The sequence below is a fragment of the Saccopteryx leptura genome, chromosome 9, assembly GCF_036850995.1.
Source record: "Saccopteryx leptura isolate mSacLep1 chromosome 9, mSacLep1_pri_phased_curated, whole genome shotgun sequence".
NCBI classification, from domain to species: Eukaryota; Metazoa; Chordata; class Mammalia; order Chiroptera; family Emballonuridae; genus Saccopteryx; species Saccopteryx leptura.
In genome coordinates, this window is record NC_089511.1 from 86077312 (window position 1) to 86104716 (window position 27405).

Consider the following 27405-nt stretch of genomic DNA (forward strand, 5'->3'; position numbering starts at 1 on the left):
AAACTGGGCATGCAGGCAACTCGTACACTGGAAAGTATGGGGAGAGTGCCTAGTTGATATCACCGAGCAGAGGGGTCCAGCACATGGGTTTGGCATTGGAGGAGACTCCCAGCCTGTGTGAGGCCAGGCTGATTTCACCACTATAAGGAATGGTGGAGGCCAAGGGGCTGCTTGCTCAGTCCCACTGAGAAGGGCCTAGACTACAAACTGGCACAATGTTAGGCCTCAAGGAAAGGAGCTGAGAGGCAGGGGTGACAGACTAGGCAGGCTCACTACTTCCTGGACCCTAAAGATGGAGCTTTAGGCCCATGGACAGTCAGCAGGTATGACTCAGATCGGCAGAACTATGCATGTGGCAGAGCTCAGACTTTCTCACTATATGAAATAATACGGTGCTGTATAGTCCAACAGCCCTGGGTCTGAATCCTGGTTCTGCCACTGCAGTGTGACTTTGGGCCTCACTTGACTCATCAATACCTGGTACAAAGAATCCTTGCAAGGAGGATGACAAGCTAATCTATGGAAGGCAGCTGCCACCAGCTTTGTATCTGCCCACGCAAGCTCAGGACATATTTGCTATTCTTAGTTGTACAAGAGGGCAGTTGAGGATGACTGGCGGCCCACATACTAGAGCACCACATCCTGGAGGAGAGGACCCCTCCCTCCACACATCCTCACCTCCAGGATGTTCCCATCTGCTGCTAGGCCTGAAACCCACCCTTTGTCCCTGGGGGAGAGAGGAGAGAGGCCTAGGAGCGTCGGCCCACCTAATGTGGATGTTGGCATCTGTTGGCAGACAGTGAGGCTTCCCTGAGAGTCCTCAAGGGCCCTGGCCATGGGAGGGCGATCAAGGAGAGTAGGGAAGAGGCATGTGAAGACGAAAGCTGCCAGACTGGCATGTGGACACATGTAGGGCCCCTTAGGAGATTCACAAAAATAACTTGGAGAGAGGTGGTGCTTTGAAGGAACTAGTTTCCAGAATGAGGTGGTGATGGCTTAAGTGATTATAATTTGTAATCTATAATGAAAGTGACATTATTTTGTAGCAACAGGCTGGTGATGTAGGGAACATTTGCATGACACTATGAAATACTGCCAATGCATCTCTCTGGCTGAATAAGGTCCTCCCAATAATTTGGTCAACTATTCCTTTAACAGCACAGAGTCTGTGTATATCATCTCTGCCAAGCCTTCTTCTGGGTGTTAGGGATACAGGCTCTAATAAACCAGGAAAAGAAAAGAGAAAAAAGACAAAATTATTCCCTCAGATTGCTAATAGCAGGAGCCTGGGACTAGCAGGCATCATTCTAAAAGCGAGTCACCCTGCTTACAAATATCTCCTGATTCAAAGACACTTGCCTTAAAATTGCATGGTCAAAATTCTGAATAGATAAGCTTGCCAAGAACATGACAACTGAATCTAAAGCTATAGCATCTTTACACATTAATTAGATAGAACATGTGAAGAACATTAACATAAATATCATGTCATTGCATATATATTTATGAGTGGACACACATATGTGATGCTAATAAGATTTAATGTTCCAAATGGCCCAGTTTTATATGCTGAGTCACATTCAAAACACACAGACACACACACAAACTGACACAGACACCGTAAGTAGTGACATTTATTGTGATGACATTTACTGAGGGCTTATTATGTGACAGGCATTGTTCTGAGCGCTTTACATGTAAAAACACATAATCATCCAGACAACCCTATGAGGTACCATTATTATCTGTATTTTAAAGATGAGGGAATTAAGGCACAAAACACTATAGTAACTTGTCTGGTGTTTCTAAGCACATAAGAAGCAAAGCCAACATTTAAGCCCAAGAAACTGGGTTCCAGAGTCTATGCTCTTATTCCTACTGTCATATTGCCTAATCAATCTGAATTATGTACATCTTTAGGATTTTTTAGGGGGAAGTCTAAGGGTCTGAAAGAGCCAGACTCCCAGAAATCCTCTGTAAACCTGTTCCTTCCCTAAATTTCCATGTTGACAGTAGCAGCTGAACACGCCTCAGCTCATCCACATGCTTCTGATTCTCAGAGGCCAATAGAAGTACAAGTTCTTGCCTTGCTCTGACCACTTTTCTTCAAAATTTATCCTGGGAAATTTTGCAGGAACAAATTCTGTATTACATACATTTATGGATGTGTTGTTTGTACATATATAACTATATGTAGGTACATATACTTTAACATATATGTTCTTAGGTGTGATAATGGCATTGTTTTTTAAAATTTTTATCTGTTATACATAAAACTAAAAAGCAGGTATCTGTGAAGCTTCATATGTCTTTAAATACTACAGTTTTTTTATTTTAAGTTGAGGGCAAGGACTAGAAATAAGACTGAAAAATGTTAAAAAGTTATTGAAGCTGACTGAAGGGGAGAAATGAGTCTCTCTTTTTGGTAGGACTGAAACAGTTCCATTAAAAATATTTTTTTTAAGTGAGAGAAGGGGAGATAGTGAGACAGACTCCCACATGTGCCCCAACTGGTATTCACCTGGCAACCCCATCTGGGGCTGATGCTTGAATCAACCAAGCTATCCTCAGTGCCTGGGGCCCCACTCGGACAAACTGAGCCACTGGCTGCAAGAGGGGAAGAGGGAGAGAAGGGGGAGAGGGATGGGGAGAGAAGCAGATGGTCACTTCTCCTGTGTGCCCTGACCAGGGATCAAACCTGGAATGTCCACACGCTGGCCAGCATTCTATCTGCTGAGCCAGCTAGTCAAGGCTGAAACCTATGTATTCTTATTGATCAATGTCACCCCATTAAATTAAACTTCTAAAATAAATAAATAAAAGGTGGTTTTTTTCTTCTAATGCTCAGAAGAAAATAAATGAGGAGAACTTAAAGAAATGAGGGGAAAATTAGTCTGAATATGACAGCAATCTTCAATTTTTTAAAATTTGTTTCAACTGACATTGATTTTCAACACAGTCCAGGTGGTGGATGAGCCCAGTAGCTACAGCAAGAAAGGTGGCCTTCTGCCCCAGAGGGCTCGCAACCAATGAAACACTGCACATCCTGCTCGATTCAAGATTTCATTTTATTGGACGTGTGAAATCAAGGAAGGCTAAGTGGGGGGTGTGATGCTTGAGGAAGGGCTAGAGGGGTGAGAAGGGGTTGCTAAGGAAGGTGAGAAAGAGGGAGAAAATATTTGTGGAATGTCCCAGGAGATTTCCCTGTGGGCAGGGGAGAAGCCATGGGGAGACAGATGTGGGTTTAAATCCTAGCCTTCAGAAACCAGGATTCCCAGAGGGAAGGAGAGCTGTCTCCGTAGTTTGTGGGGCCCCCTCCATGGCACATGACTCCAGATAAGTGGAAATGGGCATCTCTCTGGGATTTCGTAGGAAACATTCACTAGAGGAAGTGATTCTATCATTGTTTGTATAACAGAAATGTGTCATGCTCAGCACTGAGATGTCAGTTAGGGACACAGGGCTGAAAAAAGAAACCTAAAGCTTGCAATTTCATGGAACAAGGTGAGAATCCAGACTGTGTAGCTTACTCTTTGCAAAAAGAAAGAAAGAGTCATGTGACTTTTATAGATTCTTTTCTTCTGGGTATGGTTCTTGCAACTGCTTTCCAACACTCACTGGAGCCTGGGCCCGGGGTTGAAGCCAGAACTGTTACTCAGTGCTGGTGGCACCAGGCTATCAGGAGCACTAAGGACTGCTCATGGGGACACAGACAGCCACAATCAGAGATGCACTTCACCCACCAGGCTCTTTCCACTCTAAGGACAGCTTTTTGAAACATCAGACTTACACGGTCTCACTGGGAGTTTGCCATTAAGAAGGAGAATAACACTTTCTGAACAATAGGAGACACAAGAGTACTGCAAAGCAGACATTTAGAGGAACCAGTAGAATTAGACCTCTTTTGAGTGCTGCCTTTATCACCTGCTGAAGGGGTGATGTTGAGCAAGTCATTGTAATTCTCTGGGCTTCAGTTTCTTCACCTATGGAAAGGGGTAGAAGTCTATCTTTCTCTAAGAGGATAGCACATGTGAAATGTTACATGTGAATGTTACATGTAAACATGTCAATGTTATAGGGCTATGTACATGGAAAGAGTAACATTTATTAATTTCCAGACATTGAATACAATAAAATGATTAGTTGGACAGGACAAAGCTCCTTTGGCATCAGCTTCATAAAAATGTGTCAAGTTCAGCGCCAGGAACATAGTAGGTGCTTGATAAATACTTGAATAAGTGGATGAGGCCAAGCTGAGCTGCCAGGGAGGCTCGGCGTAAGGGCTGGAGGCACACCCTCCACGCCCCCGCCCAGGCCTGTCAGCCACTACCGCCCTGTCCTTTCTCCTCGGGCTCCTCAGTGGCTCTGTGTCCCAGGCTATCCTCACAAACAGCTACATGGTCTCTGTAGGGGTCGTCCTGGTGCTGTGGGGCTGCATGGGGACACCTGGGGCCTTTTCCATGACAAGGACAGCAGAGCAGGCCCCACTCCCTGCAGCGGCAGGGGGCCTGGACTGCCCAGACATAGGCGCCCACAGGCACTGCGAGCAGCACCACGCACAGGACCACCGTGATGTGCAGGAGGTGCGCCCGCTCATCTAGCCCACCGTGGTCTCTGCCCGTCACAAAGACCACACACTGGCCCTGGTGTGGCGGCTGGCCCCCCAGGCTGAGACATGCCTTGTATTTGGTGCCCGGTAGGAGGTCATCTACAGTGTATGTGTTGATTCCGGGGCCAATGTGGACCACCTCCCTCCTGAGGGCTACATCTGACGCAACATAGAGGGTGAACCACTTCTCCTCAGAGACGTCGGCCACCGACATCCACTCCAGCAGGATCCCACGCACTGTCTGCCTGACGACTCGCAGGTCAAAATAGGCATTGCCCCCTGAGTGGAAGGACAGAGAATGGGATGCAGGCAGGACCGGGACAGACTGGATGTGGAGGGCGATGACAATGGTGCTCCTGCCAATGGAGTTGGAAGCCACACAGGTGTAGTTGCCCCTGTCTATTAAGTGGGCAGCAGGTATGACCAGCTCCGACAGAGCAGCCTCTTCTGTGGTGGATGAGGTCAACACTGGGTGGAGAGAGAGCAAGACAGCTGTGCATTTCTCTCAGAGAAATAGACACCTGGAGTGTCCAGCAGTGCCACTTTTTGTTGTTAAGAGGTGGCAGTTACCATTATTAAGCAGGTGTTTGCCTCTAAACAATCCTGTAAGGTAAGCGCCCAATTTTTACACATGGGAAGTTGAGGGTTGGAGTAAGTGATTAAGTGATTTGCCCATAATGAGTATGGTTCAGAGGCAGCAATTGATATAAAACTTTGTTCTTCTGTCTGTGAAATTTTTCAACTGCACTGGCCACTCCCACAAAATACCTGAGCCTTGCGAAGCTAACACCATGGTTTCCAGGTGATCTGTCACAACTGTGTGACGGTGCAATGTTGTGAGCCTCAGAAAGTGCCGTCTTACCCCCAAGATGTCGAGTGATTTAGACCCTGAAACCAAATGTTTGGGTTATAACCCTTACTAGGTATATGGTTTTGAACAAATCGTTTGGATTCTCTTGGCCTCAATTTTCTCATTAAAAAAAAAAAAAAAAAAAAAAAAAAAAAAAGGCGCCCTGGCCGGTTGGTTCAGTGGTAGAGCGTCGGCCTGGCGTGCGGGGGACCCGGGTTCGATTCCCGGCCAGGGCACACAGGAGAAGCGCCCATTTGCTTCTCCACCCCCCTCTCCTTCCTCTCTGTCTCTCTCTTCCCCTCCCGCAGCCAAGGCTCCATTGGAGCAAAGATGGCCCGGGCGCTGGGGATGGCTTCTTGGCCTCTGCCCCAGGTGCTAGAGTGGCTCTGGTCACGACAGAGCGACGCCCCGAAGGGGCAGAGCATCGCCCCCTGGTGGGCAGAGCGTGGCCCCTGGTGGGCCTGCTGGGTGGATCCCGGTCGGGCGCATGCGGGAGTCTGTCTGACTGTCTCTCCCCGTTTCCAGCTTCAGAAAAATACAAAAAAAAAAAGAAAAAAATGGCCTGACCAGGCGGTGGTGCAGTGGATAGAGCATCGGACTGGGATGCAGAGGACCCAGGTTTGAGACCCCGAGGTCGCCAGCTTGAGGGCGGGCTTATCTGGTTTGAGCAAAAGCTCACCAGCTTTGACCCAAGACTGCTGGCTTGAGCAAGGGGTTTCTCAGTCTGCTGTAGCCCCACGGTCAAGGCACATATGAGAAAGCAATCAATGAACAACTAACGAAAAACTGATGATTGATGCTTCTCATCTCTCTCCATTCCTGTCTGTCCCTATCTATCCCTCTCTCTGACTCTTTCTGTCTCTGTAAAAAAAAAAAAAAAAAAGAATGATAATAGAACTCACCCATAAAGTTGATAGTAAGTGCTCTGTAAGTGTTAGCTGTTATTATTACTGAGAGAATAGATAGAACATGGTACCAAGAGGATGATTACAGAGCACCACAAAAGGTAACATCTGGATGCATTTCACTGTTCTCAAAGAGGCTACCATAATAAATCTTACATTTTTTCTTTTGTTGGTGTTTAACCTCAGGCCAGTAAAATATGATCAAAATAATAGAAAAATGTCAAAATTTTAGTTAATTTGGTACTTTTAAATATTTAGAGGTTTGTCAGCATGTATACAAATATCTGGGTGACTTGATTGTGTTTTTCAAGCTTTGCTCTGATGTTTCTATCAATAGTTGTCTTCTAAACAACTTCAAGATACTCCTTGGGAGGCCATCCTGACTTCCTGATGTGCCTCCACCCCCAGGGGGTCATTAAAGGTGATTCTAGCTGAAGTATAGAAGCAGAGCAAGCAGAGTCCCAGGAAATGAGAGGCAGGTTGGAACCCCAGTTGTGGGGCCCATGGACTCACCTCTGCCTGAGCCCTAGTATTACCACTTCAAATCGCTAAGTCTGGTCAACAAAGTGGTGGGAAGTATAAAATTCAGTCAGTATCTAGGACTTCTCAGATTTGCCTGATATTAAGAATTAGCTGGAAAGTGGGGGGAGGATAAGAGGTGGGGGAGGGGGGAAGACTTATTAAAATACATATTCTCAGGCCTTCCCCTGGACTTAATTCAAATCTCCAGGCCAGGGTTCTGGAAATCTTTTTTTTTTTTTTGGTATTTTTTCGAAGCTGGAAACAGGGAGGCAGTCAGACAGACTCCTGCATGCGGCCGACCAGGATCCACCCGGCATGCCCACCAGGAGGTGATGCTCTGCCCATCTTGGGGTGTCGCTCTGCCGCAATCAGAGCCATTCTAGCACCTGAGGCAGAGGCCACAGAGCCATCCTCAGCGCCCGGGCAAACTTTGCTCCAGTGGAGCCTTGGCTGCGGGAGGGGAAGAGAGAGACAGAGAGGAAGGAGAGGGGGAGGGGTGGAGAAGCAGATGGGTGCTTCTCCTGTGTGCCCTGGCTGGGAATCGAACCTGGGACTCCTGCACGCCAGGCCGACGCTCTACCACTGAGCCAACTGGCCAGGGCTAGTAGTGGAAATCTTATTTCTTTTTTTTTTGAAGCTGGAAGTGGGGAGGCAGTCAGACAGACTCCCGCATGTGCCCTACCAGGATCCACCCAGCACGCCCACCAGGGGGCGATGCTCTGCCCATCGGGGCGTCGCTCTGTTGCCACCAGAGCCACTCTAGCACCTGGGGTAGAGGCCATGGAGCCATCCCCAGCGCCCGGGCCATCTTTTGCTCCAATGGAGCCTCGGCTGCAGGAGGGGAAGAGAGAGACAGAGAGGAAGGAGAGGGGGAGGGGTGGAAAAACAGATGGGTGCCTCTCTTGTGTGCCCTGGCCGGAATCGAACCTGGGACTTCCGCCGCCAGGCCAACGCTCTACTACTGAGCCAACCGGCCAGGGCCTGGAAATCTTATTTCAAACAAGCATCCCAGGTGAGTCTGCTCAGGCAAGTTTAAGAAATAAGTAATGGGTAATCTCTCTAGCACTGGTCCTAGTCAGAAATTTCTATGATTTAAAAATACACAGCATAGTGTTTTATATATTTGTTCATATAATTCTCTAATATTTATACAATATGTTAAGTCAACTCCAATATATATATTTACGTATATATAAAATAGAGATCTGTATGCAACCATTTAAAAAGATGCAGATAGTGGAGCACTACCTTGTTGTGGTGTGTATCGTCAGGCCTATCCCAGTCTCACCTACACCCAGTTTAGGACCTCTCTGTTGACATTAGAGTTGCTATAGACTTCCTGTTGTCCAGGACACATTAAGAAGGTGCGTATGGCTTACCATTGAATTCCCTCCACATGCTCAGGGCATATGTCCATGTAATGGTTGGTGCAGGGCTACCCTGTGCCAGGCATCGCAGGGTTACGTTCTGTCCCACCTTGATAGTGACATTGGCATTGGGGGTTGAGATCTGAGGCCTCACGCAAGCACTGAGTTCAGTCTCATGAAAAAACTGCCCCGCCTTGGAGAGAGGGCCTCGGCACACCAGGTAGGGGTTCACCAGGATAACTGGGAGGCCGATGGACTTTACAAACTGGACCAGTCCCCGCAGGCGGCAGTCACACAGCCAGGGGTTGCTGTGCAGTGACAGCACTAGGCTAGAGAGCATCCTGGGCCCAGGGCCAGGCTGCTGGCGTTTCTGGTAGGCCGGCCAGTTCAAAAAGACAATCTTGGATACAACTGTAAGCCTATTGAAAGATAGGTCAAGGTAGGTCAGATTAACCAAGAACTGAAGAGCCAGCTCAGGGAGTACATCGATCTTGTTGTGTTTGAGATCCAAGACCCTCAGGAGAGGGGTGGCGCGGAACGCCATCCATGGCACTGAATGGAGCTTGTTCCCCTCCAGCCTCAGCTCCTTCAGTTCCGACAGGGGCACCAGGGCTCCTGGGTGGATCACAGTGACATTGTCAAAATTGAGCCATAGGTATTCTAAGGTGCTCATGTTGACGAAAGACTCTCGGGGAAGTTCAGATAAGGAGGAATGTTCAATTCTCACTTGCTTGAACTCTTCAGGAAGGTTCCCTGAGAGCTTTCCCAAAGAGACAGACATGCACTGCAGAGTCCTGTGGAGGAAACCAGAAAGACTTTACAATGCATACCAGGAAACTGGGAAGTGGGGTGGCATCAGGCTTATACTGGCATTAGACTTATGAATTAGAAGAAAAATATTATTCCCTTGAAATAAAAGAGTTAGACTTGTTTTGGTAAAAGTTTACAGTTCACCAAAGTTTAGTACCAGCTAGAATGAGTCTCATAGAGAGATTTCTGATTCCCTGCACATTCTAGGCCTACTCCCTCCAAATCATCCCCAAAGAAAGCCCAACCCCTACATCCCTCTGGCACCTTGCCAGTACAGCGCACCTGCCAAAACTCTCCTCTGAGCAAGTGCATCCTGGCAGGCAGGATGGATGAGCTGCAGGTGAAGCCAGAAAGACCAGAAATAGCAGGAAATAGTGAGAAACTGAAGCCATAGTCCTCTGTGAGAAACTCCTTTGGGAATTTTGAATAGGATAGTCCCAGCTTCTGAGTGACAAATCTTATTATTGGTAATCCACGGTGATGTTAAGTCAGCGCAGCAGCGGAAAAGGCCCTGGACACTCTGCGGCTGTTGTGGCCCAGATCACAAGCTCAGTAAGAGCCCATGGTGAGGGAGCCATGTCTCTCAACTAAGGTCAGAAAAGTCACCCTCTTTCTCGTTCTGGAGTTCAGAAAGCAAACGCTAAGCCTGGTGTCTAATTCGGTTCTGATACTGTCTTCCCTCCATTTCTTGCTAAAAGGTCTGAGACACCAGCAGTAATGCTATTCTGGGTGATGTGGTTCAGGTGACTTGGTTGAAACTCATCTAATACTTCATCAACCACAACTGGCTCCTGAAACCTAGAATTTCCCACCATGCTCTAAGAGCGAGTGCAGATGATGAGTGATGATTCATCCTGTGACCACGCCTCTCTGAATGGTTCTCTCCCCAACCCCTCATGTGGCACAGTCATGCCTCTACTGCATGAAGACAGCTGCCTCTGCCACTTAGACGATTGGGGTCAGAGAATCATTACGGTGCGGAAGGTAAACCACGAGACTGTGTTTTCTGATTAAGCAAGCACTTTTTTATTCTTGGATTTCATAGCTTTTCCTGAATGCTGTTTATTTCCCATGATAAAAAAAGAAAGGCCTAACTTGTATTATGAATTTACCTTTGCCACCCAGCTTAGTGTATCCCAAGGTTCTCTTTACCATGCCACAGTCACAGAGCTCCAGGGAAAAGCAACCTGGTCTCAACTCTCCAGGCAGAGGAGAACAGAAGCTCCATATCCACGCATGCTGCAAATGGCTTTTTCCAGTCTACCTGAATCATTACCAGCTAGAAGCAGCGGTCATTGGGACTTGGACATGAGCTGCAAAGTATAGAATGGTGACAACAATTCCAGTGCCATGTGGACTTTTCCTGTGTGGAACTTTCCTGGACTCCTGCTCCCTGTGACAGCTCCTAACAGACTGAACTGTGGTTGGGTTGCATTTTTCAGGGATTTGGCATGGTGATGGGGCCAACTTGGACTTGGTGAACATGTTAAGGACACTACTCTTTTATGGATTCTTGCTGTATTGGCCAAGAGTTTGCTTAAAGGCTTTTAATCACTGTAAAAAAAAATAGAGGACTGGATGAAGAAGATGGGGCACATATACATCATGGTATACTATTCATCCAGGAGAAATGATGACATCGGATCACTTACAGCAGAATGGTGGAGTCTTGGTAGCATTGTGCGGGGTGAAATAAGCGAATCAGAAAAAAACAGGAACTGCAGGATTCCATACATTGGTGGGACATAAAAACGAGACTAAGAGGCATGGACAGGAGTGTGGTGGTTACGGGGGGTGGGGGGAAGGAAGGAGGGAAAGGGGGAGGGGGAGGGGGTACAGAGAGAACTGGATGGAGGGTGGTGAAGGACGATCTCTCTTCGGGTGATGGGTATGCAACAGAACTAAATGACAAGATAACCTGGAAATGTTTTCTTTGAATGTATGTACCCTGATTTATTGATGTCACCCCATTAAAATAAAAATTTATTTATAAAAAAAAAAAAGAAAAGAAAGGCCTACTTTTTAAAGTGACATGGATGTGATTTTTGGATACTTGCTCTGCTACTCATCATTCAGTCAACAAATTGTTATTGGTCATCTGCTCAAAGTTACGCACTTACCAGGAGCAAAACTGTTTTAAACCCTGTTCCATGAGTCTTCTCTCTCGTTTGTGCTCCCTCATCTTGACATCTTTAGAACGTCATTTCTCTTCTATGAGCATCAAACTCTCCTCTGCAAAGTGAGGACATTAATACAGACTTCATCGTGCTTTTAGGTAATTTTGAGATTATGTAAAACAAAATACCTAACCTACAGTAAGTGTTCAATAAATTTTAATTCACTTCCTACACCAACAGACTCTTGAAGAGCAACAAAGTCTACTTCCTTATTATTTGGGGTACTTCCTGATGAATATTGAAATTCCATGGGTTTGCCTGAGACTCATGACACACATTATTCCCTGCAAAAGGCCTCAGGGAAGAAAAGCCTCTTAGTAGCTACCCAGTGAGAGGAGAAGTGGGTCACATCTAAGCTGATTAAACTTCAGGCTTTCCAGACAAGCCAGATATATTTGTTGGAGTTTTCAGACAGTCTAACTCCACAATCTGCCTAGATCTCTGCAGTTCTTTTCAAGATAAAAATCAAAACAAGGAGAGTGCTAGGGGCACACAGCTTGTGGTAGACATGGAGATCTTCTCCCTAGACCCCTGTCAAGGAACCAGTCGATGCTGACCTGTAAGGACTGTCTGCAATAGGCCATCCCCTTCCTAATGCAGCCCACACGCAGGGACTGAGGTGGTGAGGGCACAAAGGCTCAGCCAGTTCGGCCTGATGGGAGCAACGCTGATGGGTGATTCTTATTCTGGAGTCCCCTGCCCAGTTGGCCAAGATTTTTCCAGGTTTGCTTTATGGAAAAAATGGGTTCTAATCCATGGGTATCACAAACCATTAGTGAATTCTGTTCACACCCCAAATTATAAGGACCTAAAAGACACTCCACCCCGCACAATATCTTCTCCATACAGCCCATATTAGCTTTTTCAAATGAATCTAGCCCAACCCAACCTGCCAGTGTCTGATGAAAGCTTGGGAACGCCCGCCAGCGGGTCGTCCTGGAAACACACAGCACCCCCACTCTGCTCCTTCTCCTCTCCGGACCCTCTCATCCTCTGGGTTCTGTGTGTGGCATGTGGGCACGGAGAGCAGCTGTGCTGTCAGTTAAGGCAGGAGACTAGGACAATTAAAATTGCTTGGGTTATATCATTTTTCTTAAAGAACTAGTGGTTAAGCGGTGTCCCTCAACTCAAGAGATTTAACAACAAAGGGAAGGGGTCTGAGTATATTCCACCCCATCTCTCTTCCTGCAGGACACTTTTAGGAATTGGGCTCTTGGAGTGGCAGAGACAGTCATAGGAGAGAACTTACTCTGTGTTTATGAAGTAATTAGGTATAAATAGCTTCTGGGTGGCAGCTCTCTGGCTTGTCTTTTTGTTTGTTTGTTTTTCTATTTAGTTCATGAGATTCCATATATAAGTGAAATCATACAGTACTTGTCTTTCTCTGACTGATTTATTTCACTTAGCACAATAATCTCCAGGTCCATCCATGCTGTTGCAAAAGGTAAGATTTCCTTTATTTTTTTACAGCTGAGTAGTGTTTCACTGTGTAAATGTACCACAGCTTTTTTATCTATTCATCTACTAATGGCACTTGGGTTGCTTCCAGATCTTGGCTATTGTAAATAACACTGCAATGAATATAGGGATGCATATATATTCTTTCAAATTAGTGTTTTGGTTTTCTTTGGGTATATTCACAGAAGAACTGCTAGGTCATAAGGAAAATCCATACTGTTTTCCACTGTAGCTGTACCAATTTGCTTTCCCACCGACAGTGCACGAGGGTTCCTTTTGGAGGGAAGACTCCCAAGCTCACTTTAGGGGCCAGCATTATCCTAATTCCAAAACCAGATAAAAGCACTACAAAGAAAGAAAATTATAGGCCAATATCCCTGATGAACATAGATGCTAAAATCCTCAGCAAAATACTAACAAACCGAATCCAGCAGTATATTAAAAAGGTCATATGCCATGATCAACTGGCTTGTCTTAATAGTATAGTAATCAGAGTTTCTTATCTAATCCATTGGCAGAGCTTTGGGATGGCTCCGATAGGGAACTAGGCAACCTGTCGAAAAGCAGACACGCTGCCCTTCCTCTTTCTCAAGCTGGTGCTCTTCTCTCACTCTTCCATCTGCTGCCAGTCATGTCTGAGATGTTCCCTTAGTTTCCCAACTGGAGGAAATAATGTTTCATAAACCCTACATGGTTCTTCAGCTTCTCTTTTTTCTTGTTGCAGCAACTGTTGACATTCCATGTGGTGGCATCTTCCTCAGCCTGGGTCCCTGAGTGAATAAGTAAAGCAGAGCCCCCCCTTCATCCACATTTCCCATTGACTCATGTAGACTCTGTGAGATCAAAAATAAATTTTGCCAGACTTGTGGTGGCACAGTGGATAAAGCGTTGACCTGAAATGCTGAGGTCACCAGTTTGAAACCCTGGGCTTGCCCGGCCGGTCAAGGCACATATGACAAGCAATTGATGAACAACTAAAGTGAAGCAATTCTAAGTTGATACTTCTTCTCACTCCACCCCCGCCCCATCCTCTCTCTAAAAACAATAAGTAAAATCTTAAAAATAAATTTTTCTATGTTAAGCCACTGCAATTTGGGAATTGTTAGCACAACATAAGTGAAACCTTTCCTGACTAAAAATTCCCTTGTAATCAAATAAAATACACTCAAGTACTTGTAAATTGATTTTTGTCTCTGCTAGCTTATATGACAGTTAAAATAAAAATTTCCAGCTCTAGTACTTGAAACACACTTTTCTCTGACTTCCTTAATTGATAGTCTAGTTTTCATAGCCTGCATCTACTTCCTACGATATAATGTCTGTTACCTGCCATTTTTATACTCAGTAACTAGATATGCAATTACAGATAAGTAGTAGCTCTGTGTAATGAGGAATACAACCATGTAGCAGTCAGGAAGGACATGATGGCGAGGCCACGATACCAGCCACCTTCCAAATAAGACTTCCAAAGGCAGCATGTCATCAGGTCACCAAGTGTAAGCAGGTCTTCAGCATTGGGCGACCAGAAATTCTTTGCCCCATACTCTAAGGTAACATTAGGCTTTCAGGGACTGACTCATACTAACCAGACTCATATGCTGAAAGACTAATATATAAACAAGACATCATTTTATTTTACAACAGGAATTTGTTTCTTCCAATGATCTTGAATTTTTATGAGCATAATCCAGCTCCATTTTTCTCTATACAAGCAAACTAAAGACAGAATACACAAAGGAAAAATGATGGCATGGGTATTAGGAGGCCAACCATCTGGGGGTTATATTATCCAGCCCACCAAGGTAGGTCTCAATGAATCATTGGAAAGTTTGCATCCTCTCTCTCTCTCTCTCTCTCTCTCTCTCTCTCTCTCTCTCTCTCTCTCACACACACACACACACACACACACACACAAATAGTGGATAAATATTAACATACTAACAAGTTATTGCTTTCAAATTCCAGGCGATAGGCAAACAGTATCCACGTATGGAAACTCTGTGCTCACGTGCAGTGCTGCTCTCGTGGTTCTGATCCCAGGTTTCAGTGACACAAAATCCATTTCTGCAGTGAACCTGCTGTGTATCTCATTGCAGCAATAAACCCTGAATATGGACCCTTAGCCCAGCCAGAAGACTGTCACAGACTTGGATCTTCCAAGAAAATCTATCACTATAACCTTCTATAAATTGTTCCTCTCTCTACGCTTCAGCTTTTAGTTTGTAAAATCAAGTAACCCAGCCTCTATACTGGGTTATTGTGAAGGTCAAATGAGAGAAAACAGGACAATATATTTCAAGGTCATATGTTATAAGGTCTTTTGAAAATGCAAGAGGGAACACAGTCACTTTAGAAATCATTGCATCACGCTGGCTTATATCTAGCAAGTGTTCAACACGATATGGAGTCTCTTAGGTGACACTAGCCAAATAGTTTCCTTGGATCATTTGCTGTCCCAAAATATTTCAGTTGTTACCTAAAGGTTTTGGCACCAAATACCCTGGATGCTTCTCCATAGAGCTCAGTCCTGCAGACAAGATAGCACATGGGCCCTTCTGCAAGAACATGTTGCCACTCTACACTCAGAGACATCCCAGGGGGTTCCTGGCTCTAAGCAAACTGAATGGAATCCTCCTTGTACATGGCTCATTGAGTAACTGGGAAGACTTTGAGACACCCTCAGGAACAGAGGCAAGGTTCAATAAGAATCACAAAGACTGCTCCCTGGGGATAGACCTGAGCTGTGTGCTAGACAGCACTGGGCATACTTTGCCATGCACCACAGAGGGTCTCTCTGGTCCCTTGGAGTAAATGAGAAGCAGTCTCTTGGGCATCATCCAAACCTCTAGAATTTATTGAAAATCAAATTATTATCTCTGGGAAGAATGGCACCCTGTGGGGGGAAAATACTGTAATCAGTGAGTGTGCATAGTGAGGGCGTGCTGTGTCTGTGTGTGTCTGTGTGCGACTGTACAGAAGTGGCCGTTGCACAAAGAGGCCGTGTATGTGGCTATGAGTGAGCATACATGTGATCAAGCCACAGTGTACGAGTGTGGTAAGGGCTCTCAACCGGGAACTGATCACCTGGTCCAACTTCCAGAGCTGCCACTTCCTGGCTGTGTAGTTGTGGGCAATATAGTAGATTAGATCACTGCTCAGTGAAACAGTTCCTGCCCACCATCACCTGCAGGGGAGAACCGTCCTTCTAAGCCCTTTTAACCTTGGGTTTGGCCATGGTGTTGCCGGAAATAGCAGAGCGCCAGTTCTAAGTCAGGTGTTTGAGAGGCATCACATATTTTTGCTAGTTCCTCTGACCTCTCCATGAAAATAGCTTACTTTGGTAGGCACTGACTCTCATCCTGGGCCCCAAATAAGACACACAGAGCTGAGCCACCTCAGCCAACACATGGACCTGTTGGTTGTGTAAAAATAAATGCTTGTTGCTCTATACCAGTGGTAGTCAACCTGGTTGTTCCCTACCGCCCACTAGTGGGCGTTCCAGCTTTCATGGTGGGCGGTAGTGGAGCAACCAAAGTATAAATAAAAAGATAGATTTAACTATAGTAAGTTGTTTTATAAAGATTTATTCTGCCAAACTTAGTGAAAATCTGACAAAATACTTGGTAAGCAATTATTATATGCTTTAACTTGCTGTAACTCTGCTTTATAAATTTTATAAAGTAAAGTTACTTCCCTACTTTATAAATCACCATTACTGTGGAACTGGTGGGCAGTTAGAAAATTTTACTACTAACAGAGATACAAAAGTGGGCAGTAGGTATAAAATGGTTGACTACCCCTGCTCTATACCATAGAGATTTTGTTATGCAGCACAAACTGACGGATACAGGCAAGTTACTTAACACCCCTGTTTCTTCTCCAGGAAAATGGGGAGAAGTATGTGGTGTGCTGCAAAAGATTATTAAAAGAATTAAATGAGTTAATACACATAACACATGTAGAACACTTCCTGGCCCATAGTAAGTGTTTAATAAGTGTTAGCTGTTGTCACTGTGGTAAGAACATGGATGAGCAAGCAGGTACCCCAGTGGGTAAGTGTGGGTGAGCATGACTTGGGTGTCAGACTCAGCGTGTGGGAGCAGGAGGTGGAGCAGGTGCACGGGCATCTGTGTGCCTGGGGATTGCAGGTCCTCAGCATAAGTACTCATTGACCCGTCTGCCTGCCCTGGCCCCCAAGAGCTGGGAGTCCAGGCTGGAACGGGCTGAGAGGAGCCTGTCGGCTTCGCTGAGGCTGTTCCGGGACAGCTCCTCCGAGCCATCCTCACTGTGGCCCAGCCTTTCTAGGTTGACATAAGCACCCGTGGCCTCAGCAGAGCCCCCGGAGCGGCACTTGCGGCAGCGCCTGTGGAGGGCCCCGCAGCAAACCAGCAGCGTGAGGGGCAGGGCAATGACGGCAGCCACACTGATCACCACAACGTTGATGAGCCGCTGAGTGGCTTCGGCGTCCACCACCTCATTGGTGGAGAAGATGACACACTGTTCTTTCCGGGGCACCTGGCCCTGCACACAGACACATGCCACATACTTGGTCTTGGGCACCAGCCCGTGGATGGTGACCCTCGTCTTCCTGGGCTGCACCAACACCCGCCGCATGTCTCGCTGCCCAAAGACCGTGTAGAGGACACTGAAGGCGGTTGTGTTCCCAGCCTGGGAAGTCTTCCAAACCAAGGTCACACTCTGGTAAGTGTCCCCCACCACCTTGAGAGACCTCACCATTCGGGCTTCCTGGGCTCCCACCCACCCGTCCGAGCGTTCTCCTGGGACACCCATCTGGGGGTGCTGCAGCATCAGCCCCTCCTGCATGTTGGGCACCGGGGGGCCCGTGGCCAGGACAGCAGGATCAGGGATGTGGGGGACATGCCTGGCCACCAGCTTGTTGTATGCAGCAGCTTTTGCCCCCGCGTTTGTCCTTGCCCACGGTGCCTCGGATCTCCCATTGTGTTCTGTGGAAGTCTGGGGCTCAGTGACAACAAGGGACATAAGAGTCTCTGAGGCTCCCAGGAAGTTCTTGGCCTGGCAGATATAGTCCCCAGAGTCAAGATGGGACACAGCAGGCAGGCCCAGTAGAGTCCAGCTGGTGCCATCACTGGAAACTTCCTGGTGCACTGTGGGAAAAAGGTGTGTGTGAGAATGAATAGACCATCAACCCCACACTTCCTTCCGGGGCTAAATTCACCGCCCCTAGACTGTGCACATTCTACTAAGGACCCTGTCATTCCAAGAAAACACTGGGACTCATTCAACTTTTCTTAGTCTAGCCTACGAGATTAAGATCATAAGGCTTAAGTTTGGGGAGACCCAGGCTGTCAGAGCCTAAGAATGATCTGCCTTCTGAATCTGAGATGTTCTGTGTTTTTCAGGGCCCTGGAGTTATGCAGAGCTGACCCCTCAGGGGCGGCAGTAAGGGGCTTTGGGGGTAAGGTGGGTTGGGGTCAGCACGAGGCAGAGACCCATCTGGAAGTGCCCTGTCCAGCCTCATGGTCAATTCAATCAGAGCATCTTCATCTTTCTGTTTGATGTAGGGAAATCCTTGTATACTTTTGTTTATAAATTGACTTCAAAACTATAGTTCTAGAGCAATGCTTGCCAACCTAGTTGAAGGAGACAAAAAGGCTGGGAAGAACGCGAGTTTTTCTGGTCAGGTGCTAAGAAACTACTCCTCCTCAGCCCTATTTCTGCACGCAGTTGAGCTCTGGCTCCCGCAAGCCCACTCCCATCCCCCACCTAGTGCCAGAGTGGAACCACCTCTGTCTACATGGCAAGGAAAACACACATTGTGCAGTGGACTAGACTGCATAGACTCCCAGGTCCTCCTGTAGGAACTGGGTCACATAGGCCAAGCATTTAGTCTCTCAAAACCTCAGTTTACTTATATATAAATATAAGAAGGATATTGAGGTTGGTCTTTAAAGTTCAATGACATTATATACATATGTCATTAACAAATGAAGAGCTCCATAAATGGTAGCTCGTTAGTTCCTCCTAGTGATACTGGCTTAATATTTACAACTGGGGACTTACTATAAATGCTACATACATTAGAAGAGTACCTTCTACCAAAAGTCAGCACTTTGTTCCCCTCAGGGTGGGCCCTGAGTCCCTGGTAGAGTGGCTGGTAGAATATGATAGGACAGGCTGAGAGCCCTCAGTGAAGCCACTGTGCCCATGCCCTAACTCTGGCTGGAGCTTGCCTAGCCCCACTCAGACAGAATGGTAATCAACAGCCCTGCTTAGCCCGCCTCCCACTCCTTGGCAAACCGGACTCTGCCCACTCTGGGATCTCAACAGGGCAATCACCGCAGCTCACCCACCTGTGCCATTGAGTGGGTACCCACTGGCCCTCCTCCAGCTCATCTCGGGCCCAGGGACCCCAGTGGCCCCACAACGTAGCAGTACTGCACTGCCCAGAGGAGACCTGATGCTGGTCACCCCTGGACGGAGCTCCGGACTCTGGCACTTCCTCAGTTCCAGCTGGCTGAAGGCCACTCCGGCCAGGCTGCGTGGGCTGGCGCACCTCAGCCTGGCCTCTATGAAGGCCAGGTTTGGGGCCCAGCCTTCCAGGAAATGGACCAGGTCATAGAGTTGGCAGTCACACACCCAGGGGTTGTCCTGCAGCCCTACAGGGAGGAGAAACCACAGTCACCTAGCTATTCAGATTCCCAGGCCCCTTCCCCTTCCCCCTCAGGGAGGACAAGGCAGGTCCAGAGCTCAGAGTCAGCATTACTGGCCTCCAAGTTCAGCTCCTTGCCTCCCTAGCTATGCAACCTTAAGCCTGGTTCTTCACCTCGAATGATCACACCACTTCCCTCTCAAGGTTGCCATAGCATAAACAAAGAAAAATCATATTAAGCCCTAGATAGGCCATACCACATACCAACAAAATTAACCTCATTTTTAGACTGACCCTTTATGGCTACTGGCCAGTGAGTATTTCTGCAATAATTTCAATATGCCAAAACCCATTTTTAAAACTGCTTACAAACGCCACTTGACACTTATACTCCTGATATAAGTGACACTTTCAGCATATACCCCAGCAACGAGGGTGGCTGTTCTGAGCCATGGTGCCTTTGACACAGGCTCAAAAGGAGAGGAGAGAGGATACCAGGAAACCAAACCACATGTCATCTCCTTGTGCTCTTTACTTTAAAATTGACCATCTTTATGGAGCTAAAATCAGGTCACTGCACCCACCCTGCCAAAAAGCCTTTAACAGACAGAGGGGTATCATGCATTCCCAATCCTTCTTATATGTTTGCACCTCTGAGATACAAAAAAAATGCATTTAGTGTGATGTCCTTTTCATCCCCCCAAACTGTCATTAAATTTAATATAGTGTATCTAATACTCAGTGGCATCTTGTGCACTGACATACATATCTTTGGCTTATTTGAAAGGTGGAATATGAGAGTTGAAAAGGCTGCATTCAGGTCTGCTGTATATTCATGACTCTCAGGTACTTTTGAGCAGAAGCAGGAGGGTGTCAGCTCCTTCTACCACCCCATTCCTCATCCAACTGGTGGCTACGTACCATGTCACTGGTTAAATGCAGTAATGATACACCTGAATCCCAAGATTTATCACTGCCTGGCTCAGGTGGTGAGCTACCTAGCTTTCACCTGTCACCACAGAGTCCCCAATGAATGCAAAAGGCAAAGCTAAAGAACCATGAAACATTCGCCTGTCAGACTGCTGAAATTTAAACATTGTGACTCTTTTAATTGTTAGCTTCATGAGCAAATAGGTTTTCCTTAATTCTGCTCATTACTGTATCCCCAGCCCCAGCACAGTATCCACACATCCATAGGCACTCACATAAACTTGTAGCATAGACACACACGTGGGTGATCTCACACACAACTTGTGGGGGACAAGAATTGGCCCAGCCACTTTAGAGACTATCAGATTGATATTAAAATATGTAACGTGCACATCTGTGAGTCAGCCATTCCAGCTCCCAGTTCCTATCCTAGAGAAGCATTTGTCTGCACATACTAGGCTGCAGTGTGCAGAACATTCTCTGTGGCATCACAAGTGTTAACAAAGTAATGAAAACAACCTAAAGGTTCACTAAAGAGGAAACAGCTAAATAAACCATAGTGTACCTATACTATGAAATATTATGCACTAGTTTAAAAACATGAAGTTGATCCACTTGTAGTAACTAACAACAATCTCAAGATGCACAACTGGGTGAAAAAACTGGGGCTGGTTGATATATGCAATATGATAAATTTGTATGCAAAATACGTAGATAAAATTTCTCTGAGCACATTTATATGTATACCTATGTGTATAAGAGGCACTGTAGAGGATAGGAAACATGCAAATAAACATAATAGTGGGTGGGTACATTTTAGGATGGGAAAAGAAACTGGAATTGGAAGAGGGGACATAAGGGTCTTTAGCCTTCTCTGAAACATTTTAAATGTTTACATATATTCTTGTATGAATTGTGTCATTAAAATTAAAATTAATTTTCCAGAATGAGTTGTGTCCCCACCTGTCACCCTCTGAGCCAGGCAGGTGCTATGGCCAAAAAAGAGTATCTGGTCCACCTGTTAAGCCACTGATTTGTTCGGAACAGGACAGAATCAGAGCAAGAGAGGAGTCAGCTGGTGTAGCCCATTCAATTCTGCTTTGGGAAACTGAATCTTGGGGGGCTGTCTCTTGCCTGCATGACTTAGGTCCTTTGTCCCTAGTTATCACTAGGTTGACACTCCTTACCCTGGCTACCTGACATGGTTGTTGGAACAGAGTTCCTTTATATATATAAAGGACACTCAGTTAAACTTGATTTTCGGATAAACAACAGTGGTTTTCCATATTAAGTACTTCCCTCAACCATGAACTTTATCAGGTGAGTTCTGTAGGGAGGAGTGAGCTGGAGTGGGGCTCACTGTTCTCTGACCCGCTTCCAGATGGTGAGGCTCCCAAGAGTCCCTCCTTGAGAGACTTTCAGGCTTCAGGGCAGAAGCTGCCCTGAACCATTCTAAGATTCCCCAGGCCCCAGTGCTGGGCCCCATCTGAGCCAGGAGCCTCTCCTCTATATTTGTTTTATTTTATTTTATATTATATTTTATTTTATTTTGAGAGAGAGAGAGGAAGGGAGAGAGATGAGAAGCATCAACTTGTCGTTGTGGCATTTTAGTTGTCCATTGATTACTTCTCATACGTGCCTTGACCTGGGGGCTCCAGCTGAGCCAGTGACCTCTTGCTCAAGCCAGCAACGTTGGGCTCAAGCCAGTGACCATGGGATCATGTTGATGATCCCGTGCACAAGCCGGTGACCTCGAAGTTTGGAAGCTGGGACCTCAGTGTCCCAGGTCAACCTTCTTCCCACTGTGTCACCAGCAGTCAGGCAAGGTTAACCTTTTTGAGATAGCTCTTTTTATCATTCTCTTTTCTCAAAAGGGAACCAAGGCTCAGAGGGCACACCGCTGGGAGGGGACAGAGCTGGACTAGGACCTCAACAGGCTCAGCACTTGAGCTCCTCACCTTGCCACAGCGCTTCTCGCTCCATCTTCACTCTAACCCAGCACAGGTGAGTTCTACTTCCCAGGGAAAGAATCGAAACTCAGAGAGGTTTGCTATCCTGCACAAGACCCCCAGGTGGTTCCAAGAAAAGGATGCCATCTCTTACCTAGGACCAGCCTGGCGTGGTGGTCCAGAAAGACGGGCCTGGCCCGCAGGTGAGCCCAGGTGGCCAGGAGTTCCTGCGGGAGCTTCATCAGCTGGTTGCTGGAGAGATCGAGGAAGGTGAGGTTGCCCAGGAAGCGCGCGGCCTCCGGCGGCACGGCGGAAAGGCGGTTGGCCTGCAGGTCCAGCAGCCGCAGCTTGGGGGTGTCCCTGAGCGCCGGCCAGGGGAAGGCGGCCAGGCGGTTCCCGGGCAGGCGCAGCTCGCGGAGCCGGCGCAGGCCTCGCAGCATCAGGGCGCTGAGCTCGCTGAGGGCGTTGTAGGGCAGCCACAGCTGCTCCAGGCGGCCCAGCGGCCGGAAGGCTTCCCCGGGCACCCTGCGAATGGCTGTCCGCTCTAGGCGCAGTCTGGAGGTGTCTGCTGGGACAGACGCTGGGGGCAGGGTCATGTCGGGGTCATTGCACACCACCGTCCTGGTCACAGAAATGGGGCATATTTGAGCAAGGGTCCAGTCGGGTCGGAGGTCCGACCTTCCTGCAGAAGGTCTGCTGGCAACACCCCGGGCTCCAGGCTGTGGGAGGCACTCGAGGTGGACAGGAGCAAGCAACATCCTATTTTCTCTTGGGGGTGGGGCAGGGTGGCTTGCTTTCAGAGCCTGTCACTGGGTCCCAGAAGGCCCCCTTGGTCTCTGTCACTGCCTGAAGGACCTCAAGCTTAAACTGTGATGTCGCATTACAGCCCCTACCAGTTGCAGTGTGCTAGGAATGAACAATATTCATAAACCCTCAGATCATTGTAAGTGTTATCCCAATGCAAATGAGTTAAAAGTGTTCAATTGTGTATATTATACCTCAAGTTTTGTGATCATTTTAACTTTTCTTCACTTAAATTATATACAGTGTGTCTGTAAAGTCATGGTGCACTTTTGACCGGTCACAGGAAAGCAACAAAAGATGATAGAAATGTGAAATCTGCACCAAATAAAAGGAAAACTCTCCCAGTTTCATACCTATTCAGTGCAGTTCGATATGGGCTCATGCACAGATTTTTTAGGGCTCCTTAGGTAGCTATCCCGTATAGCCTCTACAGACTGATGGCCTACCAGAACGGGGTTTCTCCACCAAACTGCCGGTTTCCTTCAACTGCTTATCCCACTGAGTAATGTTATTCCTATGTGGTGGCGCTTCGTTATAGACGAAGGAGGAGGAGGAGAAGGAGGAGGAAGAGGAGGAGGAGGAGGAAGAGGAGGAGGAGGAGGGAGAGGAGGAGGAAGAGGAGGAGGAGGAGGAAGAAGAAGAGGAGGAGGAAGAGGAGGAGGAGGAGGGACAGGAGGAGGAGGAGGGAGAGGAGGAAGAAGAGGAAGAGGAGGAGGAAGAAGAAGAGGAGGAGGAGGAGGAGGAGGAGGAGGAGGAGGAGGAGCCATGTCTTGCTTTGTCAAGGGAGGTTGTTCTCACATACTCCAAATCGGCTGGGCTTGATTTGTTTTGTTTTGCCAACAGTGTCCACAAAAGGCACAGTTACTTTCCACCAACTCATATTCTTGAAATATACATGGAACCCCTCCTGAGTGGCAGGTGCTGTGAAGATTCAGAAGAATATCAGCCTCGCAGCCCCTGTCCCCATGCAGTACAACATAGCTAAGGAAGAAGGAGCATTGGAGGCAATGATACCTTCAAGGATGGCAGAGGTTTGGGTGTTACAAGGAGAAAGGTCTGGGTGTAGATGGGAAGAAAGGAGTTGATGGGAAAACCGGTCTTGGAAGTGGGAGAAAACGGTCAAAGGAGGGATCCAAGTAACCAAGAGAAGAGTCCCACACAGGCCGACAGCCCAAGTCCTGCTGGTGCACACTGAGCATAAAGAACAGTGACACAGGTATGCAGGTGCCCAGACTGCCCCCCTGGGAACCCCAGTACCCACAGGAACACAGCTCTGCCCTGGTTACAGGAGTGTGGAGTGTGGGCAGGTCACCCAGGCTGCTCAGACGTACGGGCTGGGGCCTCTGAGAGATCCTGGGTAGAGATGAGACTAAGGAAGGCATCTGATTACACAATATATACTTGTGGCCACTCGGGACCTCAGGCCCTCTACAGATTTTCATGGCCTCTTTCCCCTCAGAGGACCCTCTACGCACATAGGCAGGTGGACATCAGCTACAGGAACATTAGGCAGGTTGACTGATGAGAAGAGCTGTAGCTTCAGAGGAAGGAAGGCCACTGTCTGACAGTAGGGGCCCTGAGGACTGCCCTTGGGACTTCATTTTCAACCCTTTACCAGAAGTCCTCCCCCAGTCCCTGCCCATGACAGCATCACTGGTGAGAGTAATTCTGGAAGTGGAACAGGAGCCCTGGTTCAAGTACCAGGTCGCCACTGCTGTGCATGACTCAGCCCTGTGCTCTCTGTGGGTGTCGGGGAGGCTCTTCCTCACCTGGTCATACTGTCCTTGGCCACGGGCTATGTCCTGGCCTGCTCAGAGCACAGCCCGGCTTCCCTTGGGAGAGGATCCTTACCTCTGATGATCCAAATGAGTTGGAGCATCAGAGATTTGGGCCAAAAATGGAGCTCTGCCTGTTCTTCAGACCACATGGGGTACCCTTTCTCAGGGTTTCTCTCTCTTCTCGCCTCCACTCATACCCAGTCAGCTCAGCACCCATCACCAGGATCACTGACACAGTCAACACTGATAGCATTGCTGCCCTGATCATAAACTCTCAGTGGCTCCCCATTGCCCAGCTAAGACAAGGGAGAAAGGGAGGATGACATTCCAGAAGGTTGGAAAGATGGTAGGAAAGGCCCTGAGCCAGGGCTGAAATCCTTGAACAAGATGGGTAATGCGACGGTCCTTAAAGGATACACTGAAGGCATAGGAGGAAAGATGGTTTAAAGCAGGGGTCTCAAACTCAACTCAGCATGTGGGCCGCAGAGCAAGATCACAGCCCTTCGGCCGCACTAGGTCTACAAAAGGCAACTGTTATGCAACACTTTTCTCACTGCAGTTGAAAACAAAAAAAAATCAGTACAATAAGCACAATCGTACATGCAGTTTACTCAGTGTCACAAAACGACCAGAAACTGTAGTTCGCATCACAACTGCTGTTAACTAAGCTAATATCTAGCTAGGATGCTAGAGAAATGAAAAATACAAGTAGGCCCCTAGGCTTACTTAATTTTATCCAAAATATTTTGAACTTCGTGGATTAGTCTGCGGGCCGCACAAAATTGTTCGGCGGGCTGCATGCGGCCTGTGGGCCGCGAGTTTGAGACCCCTGGTTTAAAGGCACCTGAAGAGGAAGAGAATGAGCCGTGGGGGGAGGGGCAAGGGTCCAGAAGCCTCAGCGGCCTGGGAGCACCCGTGTAGGAGGAGGAGAAGGTGGAGGTGCTCTGAGAGCTCAGAGCAGATAAAGAAAGTCAAGGAGAGGCTGAGGAGGGAGGGGTGCTTGTCTGCTAAGGAGCAGGCAGTCCTGGCCTTCCAGAGAGCCCCGGGAACAGGGCCAAGGCTGAGGCTCCTGCGGGCTTTGCCAGAGGAGACCCCAAGGGGGAGAGAATGAGAAGCAGGTCGTCCATCCTGGGTGGGATGGTAAGGAATACCTGGGATGTGAATGAGTACTGCTGGGAGGTGAGGCAAGAGCAGGGGAGAGACCTGGGGAAGAAGAGGCTGGGGGATAGAGGGAGAAGGATGGCAAGAAAAGAAGGGAGGAGGGAGGGAGGGAGGGAGAGAGGGAGAGAGAGAGGGAGGGAGAGAGGGAGGGAGGGAGGAAGAAAGGAAGGAAGGGAGGGAGGGAGGGAGGGAGGGAGGGAGGGAGGGAGGGAGGGAGGGAGGGAGGAAGGGAGGGAGGAAGGAAAGAAGGAAGGGAGGAAAGAAAGGAAAAGAGCTAAGGGGGAGACTTCCTGGGCTCGTAAGGAGGTTCCTGTCCACCAGGATCCTCCAGGAGGATTCAGGAAGCATTTCCTGGGGTGGGCACACCTGTGCTGCACCCCCACCCCCAAGTGTGACGGTACCTGGTACCTCCTGGGCAGAGCCATGCCCTGCTGACTAGGCAGTAATTCAGTGCAGACCAGCCCCATAAGAGCCTAGGGCCTCGAGGGCCAAGGACACGGAGGCCTTACCTGGTCACACTCTAGGAGCCTTGCACCCTGTCTTCCCAACCCAGCCTAGCTGGTAGAGCAGTGAGGCTGGGCTACTCACCCACACACTTGGTGCCATACCTGGCCTTGCTGCCATCGCCCAGGAGGTAGAGGCTGCAGCTGCACTGAGAGGGGCAAGAGCTGCGGGCCTGGGGGGGCCCCCCCGAGGGCCAGGAGCCAGAGCATGCCCAATGCCACCCTCATGGCTCCTGGCTCCTCTGTAGCCTAGGCAGGGGCTTGTCCCTGGAATCCTCTGTCCTGCCTGCCCAGCAAGCCCAGCAGCTGCCCACTGGCTCCTCAGCCCTCACACCCCCACCCAGAGCCATCAGATAAACATGGACAGGCTGGGGATTAGGGAAGGGAGCTTGGTCAGAGCACTCAGAGGCTTATTGCTTCCTGGAATCACCCAGTCCTGAGAGTGGGGGTAGGGGACACCCTTCTGCAGCAAAGCCGCAGGCCCAGAGAGGCCAGGGTTTGGCAAGGTGGGGCCGGTGGGCAGCCACCCAGGAGGAAGCAGCTGCTGGACCGTCTGGCTGAGCTGCTCACGTGCAAAGCCACTCTGGGCCAGCCTGACTGTGGACAGTATGGACCCAGCGGGGTACCTGGGCTTAGAAGAGATAAAGACAGACCCTGGCCTCTGGTAAGGGCCATTGGAAATTCTTTTTTGTGATACTGTTTTATAGTGAAAAGGTAGTGAAGGCATTAGAAAGAGCCCAAGCCCCAGGGCAACGCTGCCTATGTTCTAATCCAGCTCTTTCATTTACAGGCTGTGACCTTTGATAAATCACAGATTCCTCTTGACCTCTGTGTCTTCATCTGTCAAAGGGAGCTAACGTTACTTTACTCAGGGTGTGTGTAAAAATTAACAACCCATGTTTTCCGGACCTCGACAGCCTGTGAAAATGGAAGCTCTCAGTAGTAAGTTTT

The 27405-nt window shown here is 48.1% G+C and overlaps 3 protein-coding genes across 8 annotated transcripts in view; 1 reads left to right on the forward strand and 2 right to left on the reverse strand.

Moving 5' to 3' along the window:
* The window catches only part of RGR (retinal G protein coupled receptor), a 59717-nt gene that overhangs the window by 18487 nt on the left and 13825 nt on the right, over positions 1-27405 (forward strand). The gene's annotated exons all lie outside the window — the stretch shown is intronic.
* On the reverse strand, positions 1621-12176 carry LRIT2 (leucine rich repeat, Ig-like and transmembrane domains 2). 3 transcript variants are annotated; one of them, XM_066350277.1, is made up of 4 exons: positions 12130-12176; positions 11184-11295; positions 8266-9047; positions 1621-5077 (listed from the first exon to the last, which is right to left on the reverse strand). In XM_066350277.1, exons 2-4 carry the CDS (start codon positions 11243-11245, stop codon positions 4320-4322), a joined length of 1602 nt encoding a protein of 533 aa, XP_066206374.1. In that variant the 5' UTR covers positions 11246-11295; positions 12130-12176; the 3' UTR covers positions 1621-4319. The 3 variants fall into 3 exon arrangements, with proteins under 3 accessions (XP_066206374.1, XP_066206375.1, XP_066206373.1); XM_066350278.1 differs by lacking the exons at positions 11184-11295; positions 12130-12176 and adding an exon at positions 9346-9481 and having other exon boundaries at positions 1621-4888; XM_066350276.1 differs by lacking the exons at positions 11184-11295; positions 12130-12176 and adding an exon at positions 9346-9481.
* LRIT1 (leucine rich repeat, Ig-like and transmembrane domains 1) lies at positions 16267-26794 on the reverse strand. Its single transcript, XM_066349356.1, is given in 5 exon segments — positions 16267-17824; positions 19031-19336; positions 22363-22829; positions 26560-26642; positions 26644-26794. Coding segments are annotated over 5 exon segments (1869 nt in total). The 5' UTR covers positions 26683-26794; the 3' UTR covers positions 16267-16850.